We start from the raw sequence: 16,901 nt of genomic DNA on the forward strand, positions 1-16,901 counted from the left end.
TAAGTAATAAAAACATGATTATTTCTTGTGTTTTTTCTTATGATAAATAACAACTAATGTAAATATATAATTTAATACATATTTAAATATTTCAAATTATTTATAATAATTGATTTTACCGAGATCTAAACTGAAGAAATACACAAGGAAAATAACATATTAATAAACTTATACTAATTGGAGTAACCAATTAAAGAGAAAAGAGTGGTCAATATGACGCAACTTTTATACAAAAGAAATAAATAAAGTTTGCATTCAAGTACACGTGACTGTTTTTTTAAGAAAATAATATGAGAAAAAATTTGTATTAGAATATAAATACTCACTACTTAATATTAATTTTTTTTTAATTTTTCACTTTTGAAAAGTAATTTGGAAAATATCCCATTTTAAAATTTACATATAAAATTAATTACTATTTTTAATTTTATTCTTATAGAAAAGTAATAATATATGGGATGCCAAAATAAAAAACAAGAGTGAATAAATTATAAGTAGTTAAAAAAATATAATCTTAGGATGAATTTATTGGTTTAATATTTAAAAATAATAATAATAGTCAAATTATATTTCAATTCGTATTTTAATTTCATGAAAATAATATAATATATATACTTAGACTTAAATCATTAGTAAATTTTTAATATATACCATTTAATTATAGAAAGGTGTGTATTTTTAATTAAAAAACACAATATAAAGTTGAGACTAATTATTACAAAGTGAACTTTAAGCCTAACTCAACCTCATAAAATCGGTCGATGTGGGATCTCCAACACATCTCCTTCATGCCGAGACTGTCAACTCGTGATACCATATTATGAAGTTGACTTTAAGCCTAACTCAACCCCATAAAACCGGCTCAATCAGATGAGATTTGCACCCACTTATATATTATGAAATATTTTAATCTCTAGTTGTGAAATATCCAACACTAACTTTAAGGATTCGTCGATAGAGCATGACGTGCCTATTTGCATTTTAATTTGTCTGATGTAAATGTAGGTATTTAATAAAATATTTAGCTTGCTACATTTACATATTAACTTTTTCTACATTCACCTTATAATTTTTAATACTATTAATTTAATTATTTTTTATATTATTTAATTATAAAATTATTTTTATTATACATTTTTTATTAAAATTGTGACATTAAAATTATATATAAATCTCAGAATTGTCAAAATACATTTTTTTAGATATTTCCATGAACATAATGTTTGGAGTAGGGACCTATCATTTCAGAACTCGGGGCAAGGGACGAACCAGAGATAAATGGTGGAAGCAATTTCATAGATAAATATATACATTTATTAAAATGTTAGATATATTAATTATTGGTATTTTAAAATATAATTTTTTAGATTTAAAGATTATCGCTACATTTATACCACACTCTTTTCAATTCATAATAAAAAATATATATTTAGGTCAAGTTTAATTTTGAGAAACTTTCAAATGTTCCGAAGTTTTATTATAATAGAATTTCACAAGAAGATGATAATACCAAAATAATAATAAAATAATATATTTTTAAATTAATAATAGGCACAAACTCAATAAATTAAATTACGAAATCTTAATTTTAAAATATGAAAGAGAGTGGGCAATGGAACAACTCAAACTTGATCATGGAAAGATCTGGTTAAGGTTATTGAAGAGGATAACTCTTTTGACAACAATATTATCATTTGAGTTTGGAAGTATAATAAAGTTATGGGAAGAATAAGTCTCACTAGCCGACAAAGTTAACAGTTAAACACGCAATTAGACGAGAATAAATCAGGTTAAGTACAAAACATGTTAAGTGCAATTGGGTCTCCAATTGGAGACAAAAGCAAACTCATAACACTCGAGGTAACTATTCACTCCCTACTCCTCTGATACTTAACTCTCGACTTGATCGTCAAAGTGTCTTCGCAGACACACCCCATCGTGTTCAGATCAAAGCCTAACCAAGAGACCGAAAAGAGAAGAAGACAACAACAAGTGTTTTGCAAGCTTCTAGCTTTGTAGAACATATTCTATTTCAAATTCTAAAAACAAAACAATTTAAGAAATAGTGGTACAAAGGACCAGTGGAAGGAAATGACACAGGAGAAGAGACAGTTCCAATGGAAAGTAGCACACAAGTGTGAATTGATGGAGGAAGTCACTAGAGTTATACTTTTGGAATATTGTTGTAATAACTTATTGAAAACGAGGTGGTGCTAAATGAATAAGAGTTACCCATTCTTTTTAGTATTTTTAATATCTGTTGATTCTAGTAATTTATATGCAAAATTATAGTACTGAAGTAAGAAAAAAAAAAGAGATGAAGTAGATAAAAAATAAATTGATTTGAATATTATATATTTAACGATTACAAGTCACATCCTCAAACTACTTGAAGGATCGATCGGCTACATGGCTGCATTCAATAGCAAGCCGTGCCATATCGATTTAATGTTTGTTTTTTGTCGGTTTCGCGTAACTAAGGATATGGTTAGAATCAAAAAGATGGAAAATAGTTATAGTTGGGGTGTCTCTTCTGGGATAGGGTAACTTAGGCTTTGACGAAGCCAGCGTCGAAGGGAATGCCAGTGGCGGGCAACCAGGCACTAGCTTGGAGCCAGGCCTCAGCAGTGTACTTGGCAGCCTCTTGCTTGCTGATCACACCTTTGCTAAAGGGTGCCCTTGCGTTAGCATTTGAACCAGGTCCACTGTTGCCAAACTCACCGAAGAAACAGTCTTTGGTGTTGGGCTCAACAGTAGGGTTCCATGGAATGTAGCCCTCTGGCTGGATCAAGTCACCGATCACATTCTCGATGAAAATTGCCCTGGAGAATGCCTTCCATGGCCTGGCAAGGTATGTCTTCACTGTCAAGCGATCAGCGGCGAGTGAAGGGTCGGGCATGATCTCACAGTTCTGGAGGACAACGCCTGTAGGCATGTTCTTCTGTCCTGTTCCATCTGCCACTACTATGTTCTGTTGGTTTGCTTCGGGCTTCCTCACGAAGATCTTGGAGTTCTGGATCAAGGTGGTGGCGTATCCGAAGATGAAGTCGATTGTGCCAGAGATTTCACAGTTGCGGTAGAACTGACGGTGGGCGTGTGCGTACAATGTGTCTTGGTAACCGCGCATTGCGCAATCGAAGAAGACTGAACGATCACCCTGCACGCGAAGAGCCACTGCTTGGTGTCCTTTTGCTCCGGCGGTGTTCTCGAATGCAATTGACTTTGCCATGAAATCATCAGCAACCGTGGCTGCACAGTTTCAAAAGATTGGTTAACTAACTAGAGATACATATGATAATTGATCAAGGTGAAGGAGAGGAAGTTGGACTTACAGAAGGTAGAGGTTCTCATTGTCTTGGTACCCTCGGCAAAGTTTTTGCGTCCGGTGATGATGGTCTTGGTGGGGCCATCGCCATAGATGAGAAGATTCACCTTGTTCTTGTCAACAAGGATGTACTCGTCATAGACACCGGCCTTGACGTAGACGATAAATCTTCCTTGGTGATTCTTGGGGTAGGAGTTGATGGCGTCCGTAATGGTTTTGAATTGGCCGCTGCCATCCTTAGCCACTGTAGCATGGGGAACAGCTCCTTGAGCCAAGAGCCTTCGGTCAGCAGCGGAGAGCCAAGTGGGGTACCCGTCTTGATCAAGCTCAAGAAGGCGACGAGTGGAGGGTTTCAAAGCCAAGTTCAAGTCCAAGGATTGAAGAATCTTTGAAATCCCCGACACGACATCGAGTGCCAATCCAGTGAGCTTTCCAACGCTGTCCAAGCTATCGGCCTGCAACTGTTCCTGAACCTTCTTCTCGCCGTCGGTGTTGAAGCCATCGAGGCAAGATAGCTGGTAGGCCACAACAGCACCTAACCAGTTCTTGAGTTCGGCAGTGCGATCGTTAACGTCCTCGATGCTGCTCTCTTTGACCATCACACCTGAGGCCTCAAGATCGTGCATCGCGGATTGCAACAAATCCTTGCAATCGTCGAGAGCCATCTTCATTCCTTCGCTGCTGTTGCCATGCTCCACTGTGAGCTTGTCGCTCATGTTGAAAGCTTTGATCACACTGTCCATCGAGGATTTCACCACGGTGACAATGTAATCCTTCGGGTCTGAGCTGTTTGAGGTGGAAAGCACATTGTGACACAGCTTTTCGTCATCTGAGCCTTGGCACAACGTTGTCACAGCTCTGTTCGTGGTTTTTAGGTCTCCTGTACTGTTGGTCTGGGCCTTCGGGCTTTGAACCACAGCAACCACACCAATCACCACACCCACCACAAGGATGAGCGAAACGGCGGAACCGAGTATTTTTGCCTGCATTTTTATTCTATTTTTGGGCTTATAGCAATCTTGCTGCGGGTTTCTCTTTATTGGTAAATCGGAGAGAAATGATTATTGGGAAGGATATGCCTTTCCTTCCCTGTTTATTATTGTTTGAGGATATTGGAATGATAAACCATGCAGAAGTAGGGTTCTATTTATACCTCATCACACTTCCTTAGAACATGGAATTCAGCTTTGGTTTTGTGGCTTTTGTGTCTTCCGCCATAAATGGATTCAACTATTGCCTAAAAATACTCCATGCAGTTATAGACCTATTCCTATGATCAATTCGCTGGTAAGGAGAAAAAAATAGTTCAGGAGTCACTCAAACAGATTCATAATTTTTCTGCTTCCCGTTTTACAACTCTATTCTCTTTACACGTTTTCCTCCTCTACTCTTCATTTCTTATTTCTCAAATTAACCAGAAAAAAAAACTAATTTACGATTCTAATTTAGAGTACAATTATATTATTATATAATAAATTATATAACCATGTAATTATATTAGTATATTCTAAAAAGATCTTGCATGCTTATCATAATATTCGATCTTTTTATCGTCTAAGTTTTATTAATTTTCATTTTATTTTAATTTATTATAATATATTAACGATATCAATTAATGAGATTATAACAAGTATATATTTTTATTTTTTTAATTATCTAAATCTTAGATATATTTTTATTTTATATAATTAATACGATAATAAGTTTATTAAGTTTTTTTAAATATTTTTGTAATAATTTAATATAAATTTGTTATAATGACTATAACTTTTCAATTATCTTAATAATAATAATTTATACTTCATTTTTTTTCATTGTAAAATCTTCCTAATATGGTACGTTTTTTATTAATCCAATTTGATATTTTTTAATATTCTCATATTACTTAGTTTTACTCGTTTTACTTTTACTCTGTTACTCCATTCATACTATTTTCTTCAAATTGTTACTTTCTTGGTAATCCAGGATTTATATTTTGTGATAGAAGTCGTTATTCTTGTCTTTTGAATTTTTTCCATGCAATTGAAAAATCTCGATGAGATTTCAATGATCTTTAAAAACATAGAATGTAGTGGTAGGATATTAAACCTAATCCCTATTCTAAACATTTCGTGAGTGTAACGTAGTGAATTAAAGTTTTATCTAATAAATTAAATTTAAATATATATATTGTGATTACAAGTTAATGTTTTTTGTTCATATTTTAAATTCTTTCTTGAGGAATTTAGTTGATGTTTATATATAAATAAAACTCATTTGTCAATACAAACTTAAAAGATATAAGCAACAAAATAGTATTTTAAAACCACGAAATATTATTCCCAAGATCGATTAAAACTAATAACTTTACTTTTGCGTTATTTAAAGCATAAAATAAAGAAAACAAATATGATAATAAAATTGTATGTGTATGTATTTTATAAATGAGACACAAATTAATTTACTCATTAAGTTTCATATACAACACATAAATTATTACAACCGTGAGTGGTAATTGGAAGTAGATACAATTTCAATGAATACAATAATCAATATGCAATAAGTGAATCTAACAATATGCAACAAGTAAATCAACCATTTACATTATCATTTCACTATGACACTCAACATCATCAATTTTTACATTTATTAAGACACTTAATACATGAAAACAATTAGTTATTTAAACTTATAAAGTAGGTAATTATTCAAAGATGGGGTTGATCATCAAAGTGTCCAACATAGTGGGGGTGGACTTGACTTGTTCCTGTTAAAGTGTCGTCAATGTGTCGTTCCATTATCATGGCTAATTATTGTTGCATCTCTTTTACTATGTCCTCCAACTATGAAGTCATTTGATTTGCAAGTTAGCTCTTTCATTTGTTGTATTAACTTAGTTGCTTTCTAGGATTTGCTGACAAATTCATTCATTCTTAGCTAATTGGTCATTGTAATCACTGGTACAAGCTAATAATGAGGGCTTAGTGAAGATTGACACTCCATGACGAATGATAACAATCAAGTTCGCAATAACAATCCCCTTCCTTCAAGAAAAGGCAGACTGCCTATAGTCAATAAATTTGTCTAAAACTCCTTTTAACCTTGAGGATAGCATTTTAGAGACAATTTTATACATACACCCCACCAGGGAGATCGATCTAAATTCATTTAGATGTTGTGGATTTACAACCTTTGGAACTAATGTAATAAAAGAAGCATTGGTTCCTTTCAGCCAACTACCACCCTCAAGCTTTGGATCGCTCTAAAGATATCACCCTTTATAGTATCCCAACAGAATTTTATAAACCCAAAGTTAAACTCATCCGGTCCAAAGCTTTTAAAACTATCACAATTCCATACCACCTCCTTAACCTCCACTTCAGATATAACTCCTACCAACATTTCATTATCCTCTCTTGTGATACCCTTAAAATGTTATCCAACTACACAACAAATCTGATAGAATTAAAGTCACCAACTACACACCACATTTTTATTGGGTGACACTTTTTTACCTCAGATAGTTCTTCCCAGAAAACTCTCTTTTCCCTTACCCTACACAATAGAAATTGACCACCATTATTTCTAGTGACGTTCCTAACTTCCACACACCTTCTATAATTGAAAAATTATTCTCATTCCTGTAACTTGTCATTTCAAAGCAATTTTTCTTCCACATTGTAATTATCCCTCCACCATTATTCACAACCCCGTTCTCCATCCAATCAATCTCATTTGACTCTTAAATTTGATAACACCTCTCTTTGCTAACTTGATCCAATTTTGTCTCTTGAAGGCATAAGAAGCCAACTTGTTGCTTTCTAATAGGTTCACTGATATATTTCCTTTTTATCCCTCCTCCAAGCCCCTTAATATTCATATTAATCAGTTTCATCATCTAAAACATTTAACCCGCCCCTATTTTTTTTTATCAGCAAAAAATTAATAAAATAATATAAAAATGAGATACTTTAGGGGTATCCCAACCCTTATACAAAAACATGTCTCACTCAGAAAACACTTTACTTGAAAAATCAATAGAACCTAACTTTTTTATCTTTCCCTCCCCTGAACCCGCCCCTATTTAAAACCTCTTTCATATTATTCGTCTCTTCCAAACACTTTAATCTATCCAAAATAATTTCGTCACTACTCAAACAAGAGAAACCTAGGTCCTTTCCTACATTCCAAATTCTAGATGCCTCTGAACTTTCATTTTTAGCCAAAACATTCAATTACAATTTTTTACAGCACTATCAAAAATGCAATTATTAATAAAATTTGGTTATAACCTTATACCCATCTTGCGATACTGCTCATTGGCACCATCAGAGCGTATGTGCCCCAACACCTTTGGCACACTGTTGCATCTACTAGATTGTCCAACCTTCAAAACCCTAAACTCTAAACGCGCACAGAGACGACATGGGCGACAGAAGTAGGTCCAGACAGTGTATCACATAGTGTCGTGCAAGGGTTGCATGTAAATAAATACTTTAGCTTATAATGACTATATAGAAAGTCACTATAGACGTGTATATTATTGATATGCATGCATAAATATCATGTGCTTTAAGATAAGTTATTTGAGAAATAACACGAACAATGATTTCCCAAGATATGTGTTGTTCTTGTACAAAAGAGATCGAGATAACTCCTACCGATTAAACAATTGACTTCTTCACTTCAGTCAGTATTATCGTCCTTTGTTCCTTCTCTTCTAATTTCTTAGATTCAGTCTCGGCTTCATTATTTTGCTCGCGTTGACTACCTTTAGTTAATCTCTCATTCTTCGTTCACTCTCAGTCGAGAGGACACCTACAAAAGGTACTCTGACGCTTAAGTAAGTGTTCGATATTTGATGTGATAAGTAAATAATAATAATGTACATTTTCCTTAAAAATTATGCTTATTTTTATTTATATGACTATAGTGAGTCAAGTTACTCTTGAACCAAAATTAACATATGAATAGTAATTAAAAACACATTATTTTTTTCGTACGATATATTTTAAACATGTTGATCGGTACTAATTACAACTCGTCCGGTACAACCGGTACATATTTGATATGGAAAAGGTGGAGGAAATGATAGTTCCACCGGTGGTGGGAGGGTATTGGTCACTGAAAGATTGTAACGATAATGTTTGGTTCAGGGCAAACAAAAATCAGAAGGTTACTGTATCTTTTAAACAGACTTGATTTTGATTGAAAATAGCTCATTAATTGAATAATAAAAATAGGCAAAGTAAAGCGCACTAACACATTAGTTAACAAGATAGGAAGAAAAAGATAGCCCCTGAATAAATTGACAAGCCTCTCATGCCCTTCATCGATATATATACAATGAATGGTACCTTATTAATTAGAACTAAATACTCACATTCACTCTTGGAATCTGAAGTGATGATCCTAGGAAATTCTAATCTTTGGTTACTATACAGTATCGTGGTTCATCTAAACCTAAGTGACATTAGATATATACCAAGATGTTGGCGACTGTTTTTCTTAATTGCTGAAAAAGAATGATGTGACAGAGGTTGTTGATGGATGAGATTGAGTTCAAGCTTTGGAGAGGCCAAGATCGAAAGGGACGCCAGTGGCAGGGAGCCACGTGTTTGCTTGGAGCCACGTATCAGCAGTGAATTTGCTAGCGTCAGCCTTGCTAAGGACCCCACGACCCCACTTGACCCTAGCTTTCACATCGGCACCCGCGCCAGTGTTCTGATACTCAGCAAAGTAACACGTGTCCAGGAACATGTTCCCATTCCACGGAAGATACCCATCTGGCTGAATCACATCGCTGATCGTGTTTTCTAGGAAGATGGCCCTCGAATATGCTTTCCACGGCCTCGCCAAGTACGATTTAAACGTCTTCTTTTGCGGCTCCAGCTCCGGCGCCGCAACGATCTCGCAGTTCTGCAGCACCGCTCCTGTTGGCATGTTCTTTTGGTCCGTGCCGTCCGCCACGATAATGTTCTGCTGATTCGCGTCGGGCTTCCGCACAATAATCTTCGAGTTCTGGATCAGGGTGGTGCCGTAGCCGAAAATGAAATCCACCGTGCCGGAGATTTCGCAGTTGCGGTAGAACTGACGATGTGCGTGGGTGTACAGTGTGTCTTGATAACCGTGCATGGCGCAGTCGTAGAAGACCGACCGATCACCTTGCACGCGCAGCGCCACTGCTTGGTGTTTCACCGCGCCGGCAGTGTTCTCAAATGCCATAGACTTTGCAATGAAATCATCTCCAACCGTCGCTGCGAAGAATCAGTGACATATTAACATACTATTTTCTCATGTTATCATTCCTAGCTAGAATCACATGTGATTGAAATGAAAATAAAAGAATTTCTCACCGAAGGTAGCGGATCTCATCGTCCTAAAACCATCGACGACGTTTTTATTGCCGGTGATGATTGTCTTTGTGGGGCCATCGCCGTAGATTAGAAGATTAGGCTTTTTTTTGTCAACGGTGATGTACTCATCATAGGTACCGGCCTTGACGTAGATAATGTATCTTCCTTGTTGATTCTTGGGATAGGAGTTAATAGCATCCAAAACGGTCTTATAATCGCCACTACCATCCTTGGCAACAATCACATTAGGTGTAACTGAACCTCCTTTACCTGCATCCGCCAAGAGCTTCCGATCCGGCATTGATAACCACGATGGATATCCATCTTGTTCCAAATCGAGAAGACGACGAGACGAAGTCTTGGTAGTGAGATCCAAATTGAAGTCGGAGAGTATTTCCGCGAAGCTGGACACAACGTCAAGCGCTAACGCCGTTAACTTCCCAACGTCGTCCAAACCTTGGGTTTGCAACTTGGATTGCATGTCCTTCTCCTTGTCGGAGTCGAAGCCGTCGAGGCACGACTGCTGGTACGCGACGACGGCGCCAATCCAGTTTTTGAGTTCGGAGACGCGGTCGTTGATGTTGTTAATGTTGTTCTCTTTTACAAGAATCTCGGACGCTTCTAATTCGTCGATGGCGAACTCCAACAGGTCCTTGCAATCTTCAAGGGCCATCTTGACGGTAGAGTTGCTCTTGCTATTTTGGATGGTGAGAGTGTCGCTTAGGTTGAAGGCTTTGATGACGCCGTCCATTGTGTTTCTCACGACGGTTTTGACGTATGCCGTTGGGTCTGAGGAGTTGACGGAGGTGAAAGTGTCGGAGCAGAACTTCTTGTCGTCGCTGTTTTGGCACACGGCTTGCACAGCTTTCGTGTGGGTGGTGACCTTACCACCGTCGTCGGTTGCGGTGCCGGGGTCGTCATTGCCGGTGGAGACATAAGCGACAACACCTAGGGCAACGCCAACTACGAGAATCAGAGAAATAGCAGAGACCATTGTCGTTTTCTTTTCCATTTTTTTTTTTTTTTGGTTTTTTCTTAAATTTTAATAGGTATGGATAAAAAAAAAGAGAAAAAGGTTTTCTTCTTCCCTGTTGTTTACGGGGGGTGGTTATGTGAGCACTAGTGATTATCGCAGAAGCATTTTTATAGAAATTTGGATTCCTAAAGATGGAAGGAACGTTTGAGATTATTTTAGAAACGTTGAATATTTCTTTGAAACTATTGATGGCTTCTGTGGACTCTGCTATGAATCGACGACTTCGCATTGCCTTTAGTTTCTTACGCCATCAAACTCTCCCAATATGTATTGCCTTCGCTCGTCCATCAAATTTGCCCGCCCCCTGCTTTCAACCTTTCAACTCTTTCCTCTATACCAAATTTCTAATTATGCCTATCTTTTTCCTGGGTTAATCACAAGGAAACATGATGATTCTAATTTCCTTTATTTTAATTGCTCCTGTTTCTTAATTATTCAAATTAATTTTTATAGGTACCATATATTTTTGTTTGTCGATTCAGAAAGGAATTGTGATATATATATATATATATATATATATATATATATATATATTAAACAAAACAAAAAAACAATATCATAAACTATTTCCATTTGTAAACACATCATGCAAACAATAAGTCTAACTAAGACGTATTACAAAGTACAATTTATATATAACATAAAATCATGGTATGTGGCTTTGTCAGGGTAACATCTTATTATATAAATCACTAAAGAATCATAATATATATATATATATATATATATATATATATATATTCAAAATATAAAATAGTTTCTTCGTACTATTTATTGAATATAAGATAAAATTGTTAGATTTTTTTTAGAGTTCATAAGCTTTCTATATTATTTTTTAGAAATCCATCACAAAATAAAGATGTTAGGTAATTTGATAAATATTTTTCTCCCATTTAAACAATTCATATATAAGCACACCTAAATCTTCTTACATGTCCGAACATTATCTGCATGTAGAAATGATAGAAATTCATCTAGATAATATACATTAACTAGAACACAATTCCTAATACTATTATTTGAATACTTTTTATATAATTTAATTTTAATTTTATTCTTTATTATATATATTTCTTTATAAACTTATCAACAATAGTCGTGCTGCTAGGTTGTATGTCATGCTGCTCTCCTATGTAGCACAGACATACACGGATAAGGACATTGACATTGACATAAAACGGACACGGAGATACGTATAATATCTAAAATGTAGAATACGGGAACACGGATCTATATATTATATAATTATGAATTATATAAATTGATAATAAATATTTATGTGCACAAGTATGTTTCCGTTTTTTTTTAGCAAAAAGATGTTTTTTCATGACTAGTTCAAAAGAATTTGTTCTTTATTTTAAATGGAGGTTTTCATCTATAGAGTTCAATGAATTCCAAACAATATATGAAAAATATTGGGTTGAAAAGAGAAGACTACTACTTTTTGAAACATGTTGGGAAGGGCTTCTTGCCTATGCCTTGCTTGGGGCTATATGGTTCTATATTGAGAATTCATCATTGGGTTGGTGAAACTGAAGCCAAGGATGAAGGAGAACGAAGAAGTATTGAAGGATTTTATTGGCAAGGGAAGGATGAGGAAGTTCAGAAGTTGTGGTTGAGGCTCAAGATTGAGATTGCAATTAAAGGAGGAGGGTTTTGATGTTGAATAACTATATGTTTCACAATGAATGATTGTTACTCTCATTCCCATGATACTATAGTTGTAGAACATGCTAATAATTTTATGTATGCAATATGGTAAACAAAAGTAACATTTATTAACAAGACATGTTTAAATTCACTTACAAACATTGAAATACTATTAACATTTGTGTTGACAGTTTTTTATTACTAACTTGCTCATAGAATAAAAGCATCCAACATAAATTATTAAATTCATATTTTAGTAACATTTTTATAATATTACTTTTTTAATAAAAATATTATTAAAAAGTAAAAATTTTCAAAATGTCACTTCTTTAGTAAAAAAAAAGTATTTAGTGATATTTTTATAAATGTAATAGATAAAAATGTTACTAAAAGTCTTTAATAACACTAAGTATTTGTTACATTACTAAATCATATTAGTAACATTTTCTTTGATTTAGTAATTTTTTTTATGTTACTAATTATCACATAAATAAAAGTTTATTTAATAAAATTGTATAAATATATATAAATAAAGTTTAAAAAAAAATATAAAAACGGTTATGAATTATTTGTAGATTTCGACACACAAAAGACAAAACAAACGAACCCTAGAACCACGGTATTAGTCTTCCTGGGCAATAATGGGTCACTCCAGTTTATACTTAAATTCCAAAATTTAAAAAAAAACTTTACATTTAATTTGACAAGAACGTTACTGTGGGATCCTCAACAAAAAAATTATTTCCTTATATTTTATTCACAAACAAACTAAAAAAAAGTTAATTATTTATCTCGTACCTCCACAAAAAAAAAATATTTATTACTTCCGTTCATCCTACTTTCATAGAAAAATTAAACAAACAAGCTGTAAGCGCCAATTAGAAACCAACCTTACGCAAATTTATACAATACCTTCTCATGTTCGATAATCGATCATGCTTTTTTGCTGCCAATTTTGTATAAGGAATTACTCTCTTCAAGCTTCTTCCTTTCCTCATTATTAAAAAAAAAAACAAAATACGTTCACTACTAATTTTTAAGAATTGTTTCTAAAATATATTTTTTTCAACTTGGAACATTAGATGAGAGAATAATGATGTTGCAGGACAAAGCTTTTGCTATTTGACATCTCTCAATAACAATAAAAATAAAATAAATCATATAATGTAATGAAAAGAAAGAGAAAGAGAAAGAGAAAGAGAAAGAGAAAGAGAGAGGAATAAGTGCTAAGATATTTTTAATATATGGGTTGCATATATCATTAAGTTGTAATACACCTATAAGACACTTACAAAGTAAAAATTTAAAAGATTATCTGTACAGTTTTCTTATGTTTGAAAATCACATGTACAAGATATGACTCCACCCAAACTTGGAAGCAGAAGCAGAAGCGAAGCAACTGTCTGAAAACGAAGCTAATTATTTCTGATTAAGTTGCACATAAAATTACACAAGCAAAAACTTCTTCCCAAGATTAGCCAGAAGTATTACCCTTCCATTAGAACTAACATTCAATTCAAGCTTTCATGAATCCAACGGCGTAAGGAACACCAGAAGCCTTCAACCAATCATCAGTTCCACCTCTGAGGAATTGGCCAGGAGTGAATTGTGTGGCCTCGTTCTTATTAATATTTCCACGGTAGCCCTTCCACTTTACCCTACCTTGAATGTTGGAACCAGCTCCAGTGTTAGCGTACTCAGCATAGTACAAGGTGTCAAGATACAAGTTCCCATCCCAAACATTCCACCCTTCTGCTGTAATAAAGTCACCTATGGTAGATTCCATGACAATAGTTCTTGCAAATTGCTTCCATGGCCTCCCCAAGTACGATTTAGTTTTAAGCCTAGAAGGGAAAAGAGCCTGCTCTGGCACTATCTCGCAGTTCTGGAGCACGATCCCTGTAGCCATGTTCTTCAGCTTCGTTCCGTCAGCGGTCACTGTGTTGAACTGGTTAGCCATTGGCAACCTTCCGATGATTTTGGAGTTCTGGATCACAGTAGCAGATGCTCCGAAGATGAAGTCGATTGTTCCAGAGATTTCGCAGTTGCGGTAGAATTGACGGTTCGCGTGAACGTACAGTGTGTCTTGGTAACCGTGAAATGCGCAGTCAAAGATTGCTGACATGTCTCCCTGGTTTCTGAATGCCACTGCCTGGTGCTTGGCGGCACCAGCGGTGTTCTCGAATGTCATTGACTTGGCGATGAATCCTGGTGCAGTGTTGGCTGTGTATATGCATTCATGCAGAATCAGCTAATGCACGTTGAGCATAAATAGATTTTTTGAGAGAGAGAAGGGCTAAAAAGGATTATCCAAAAGAGTGTAAAAAACATAATTATTAAGTCTTCTTACCTGTAAAAGTATACCTAATAGGAGCAACTTTTAAGAGAATAGTATTTTTCATATTTGATTTAAAGCAACAATTTTATACTAATTTTCTTTAGGAGAAGAAGAGTTGTAATAAGGGATCGATGTAGTAAGAAAAAGCTGGGAAATGAAATGAGATAAATTCATACCGAAGGTAGCAGTTTGCATTGTCTTGACGCCATCTACAAAGTTCTTGCGACCAGTGACAACGGTCTTACCAGGGCCATCACCATAAATGAGAATATTGGCTGACTTCTTAGGAATTAAGATGGACTCGTCATAGACCCCAGTCTTAACGTAAATCACATATCTGCCTTGGAGATTTGCAGGGTAGGCGTCAATAGCTTCCTTAATGCTTTTGAATTTACCACTACCATCCTTGGCAACCACTGCGTTTGGTGCGGCTGCTGCCCCTTTTTGCACTTGAGCAAGGAGCTTCCGATCTGCACCAGAGAACCACGTAGGTAATCCTTCACTATCCACCTGAAGAAGACGCCGAGAAGAAGGGTTCAGATTCAACTTCAAGTCAAAACTCTCAAGGACTGTGGACAGGTTTGTCACAATGTCAAGGACTATGCCCGTGAGCTTCCCCATTTCGTCCAAACTACCTGTGTTCAATTTTTCCTTAATTTCTTTCTCACCGTTTGTCTCGTTGTTCAACCCATCCGTGCATGACTCCTGGTACGAGATTATAGCACTCAACCAGTTTCTGAAGTCTGGGGATTGGTCGTACATGGCTTGAATGTTCTGGCTGTTAACCAAGTTAACCGAGGACTCGATGCTGTCCAACGCGTATTGGATCAAGTCTTTGCAATCATCCAGGGCCATTTTTATGCCAGGGTCTTTGTCTCCATGCTCCACTTTCAGCTTGTCACTCATGTTCAAAGCTTGGATCACACTTTTCATCGTTGCTTCCACTCCTGCTGCTATGTAAACCTTTGGGTCTGAGGTGTTACCTTTCACAGTGCTGAGAGTTTCGTGACAAAGCTGAGGGTCTTCGGTGCCTTCGCACATTACCTTCATTCTCTTTTGTTGAGCAGCTATTTGAGGATCTGAGTCCTTTTTGTTAACCACAACCACAACACCGATGGCAACACCCACCACGAGGATGAGGGAAACACCAGAGATAACTACTTTTGAGTTCATTTTTGTTTTTCTTTTCTATCAGATTTTTTTTCTCTTACCAATTAATGACGACAAAGCAACGTAGGCAAGATATGCAATATATGATTTCCTCCCCTTATTTGTTTCTTCTTCTGGGAGGATGATATATATGATTTATTGATACTATTTTTCTTAATGAATCACCAAATGATTCAAGGGGTTTATATATGTACTTTAACTTTTCTAAGTTTCTATCTTGGAATAGATCAGAAGCGGAGCCTTAACATGAACGAGTGTTCAGAATTGACGTTGTTTTTCAGAATTTTAGGAGGGATTAATTAGGGCACTGTAATTTCTTCGACAACGGCTTATTACTACGGTGAAAATCATCTTCCTAAAATACGTGAGGGTGTTATTTTCTGACTAAGATTCTGGGTTGAGTTGATGGTAGATAATGTTTGCGTGCATTGTGATGGCCATGAATAGTTTAAGCCTGGATTTTTTGGTCCATGGATATTTTGAAGCAGTCCTTTGGTTTTGCAGAACCGCAGGATTATTGGTGATGAACTTGAAGGACTCGTTACCATTAATTCAGATTATAAGGCTTTGTGCATTAAGACACCATTTCAGTCTTAATTATACACGTGAGTGTATGGACTTAAAACACTAATTACTTAATATTAATTGGATTTCAAAGGCATCAAATATCTTCTGATTATATAAAAATATTTTATTAAAATTTAGGGTTAAACACATGCTTTTGCAGATTAATCACGTAAATTTTTTAAAAGACTACATAAAATTTAAATCTAATAATCATATTCATTTATGGGCACTTTAAAAAACAAACCACCTCTAGGCAAATTAATTGCATCAACACAAGAACTTTCTGTTCAATTTTCCTTTTTAATTTTATATGCAAAGGTAAGTATTAAATGATAAGACATTGATTTCTATCATATTTGGTTGAATGTCGTAAATAATCTGAATTGATTTCATTATAAATGGCATAATTTCTCAACACTACAAAGAAAATCATAAAATAAAATAAAAATTAATTTTATAAACTAAAAATAATTAGTTTTT

At 35.1% G+C, this 16,901-nt stretch overlaps 3 protein-coding genes across 3 annotated transcripts; all 3 read right to left on the reverse strand.

The window, feature by feature from the left end:
* Positions 1 to 2,323: 2,323 nt before the first annotated feature.
* On the reverse strand, positions 2,324 to 4,447 carry LOC137830164 (pectinesterase 4-like). The gene is made up of 2 exons (XM_068637340.1): positions 3,333 to 4,447; positions 2,324 to 3,249 (listed from the first exon to the last, which is right to left on the reverse strand). The coding sequence occupies exons 1-2, from the start codon at positions 4,312 to 4,314 to the stop codon at positions 2,549 to 2,551; spliced, it is 1,683 nt and encodes a 560-aa protein (XP_068493441.1). The 5' UTR covers positions 4,315 to 4,447; the 3' UTR covers positions 2,324 to 2,548.
* Positions 4,448 to 8,586: 4,139 nt separating this feature from the next.
* LOC137828211 (pectinesterase-like) lies at positions 8,587 to 10,778 on the reverse strand. The gene is made up of 2 exons (XM_068634690.1): positions 9,661 to 10,778; positions 8,587 to 9,561 (listed from the first exon to the last, which is right to left on the reverse strand). Exons 1-2 carry the CDS (start codon positions 10,670 to 10,672, stop codon positions 8,867 to 8,869), a joined length of 1,707 nt encoding a protein of 568 aa, XP_068490791.1. The 5' UTR covers positions 10,673 to 10,778; the 3' UTR covers positions 8,587 to 8,866.
* A 2,800-nt stretch (positions 10,779 to 13,578) lies between these two features.
* On the reverse strand, positions 13,579 to 16,155 carry LOC137830168 (pectinesterase/pectinesterase inhibitor-like). The gene is made up of 2 exons (XM_068637342.1): positions 14,861 to 16,155; positions 13,579 to 14,569 (listed from the first exon to the last, which is right to left on the reverse strand). Exons 1-2 carry the CDS (start codon positions 15,855 to 15,857, stop codon positions 13,863 to 13,865), a joined length of 1,704 nt encoding a protein of 567 aa, XP_068493443.1. The 5' UTR covers positions 15,858 to 16,155; the 3' UTR covers positions 13,579 to 13,862.
* Positions 16,156 to 16,901: the final 746 nt, after the last annotated feature.

The sequence above is a fragment of the Phaseolus vulgaris genome, chromosome 7 (assembly GCF_000499845.2).
Source record: "Phaseolus vulgaris cultivar G19833 chromosome 7, P. vulgaris v2.0, whole genome shotgun sequence".
NCBI classification, from domain to species: Eukaryota; Viridiplantae; Streptophyta; class Magnoliopsida; order Fabales; family Fabaceae; genus Phaseolus; species Phaseolus vulgaris.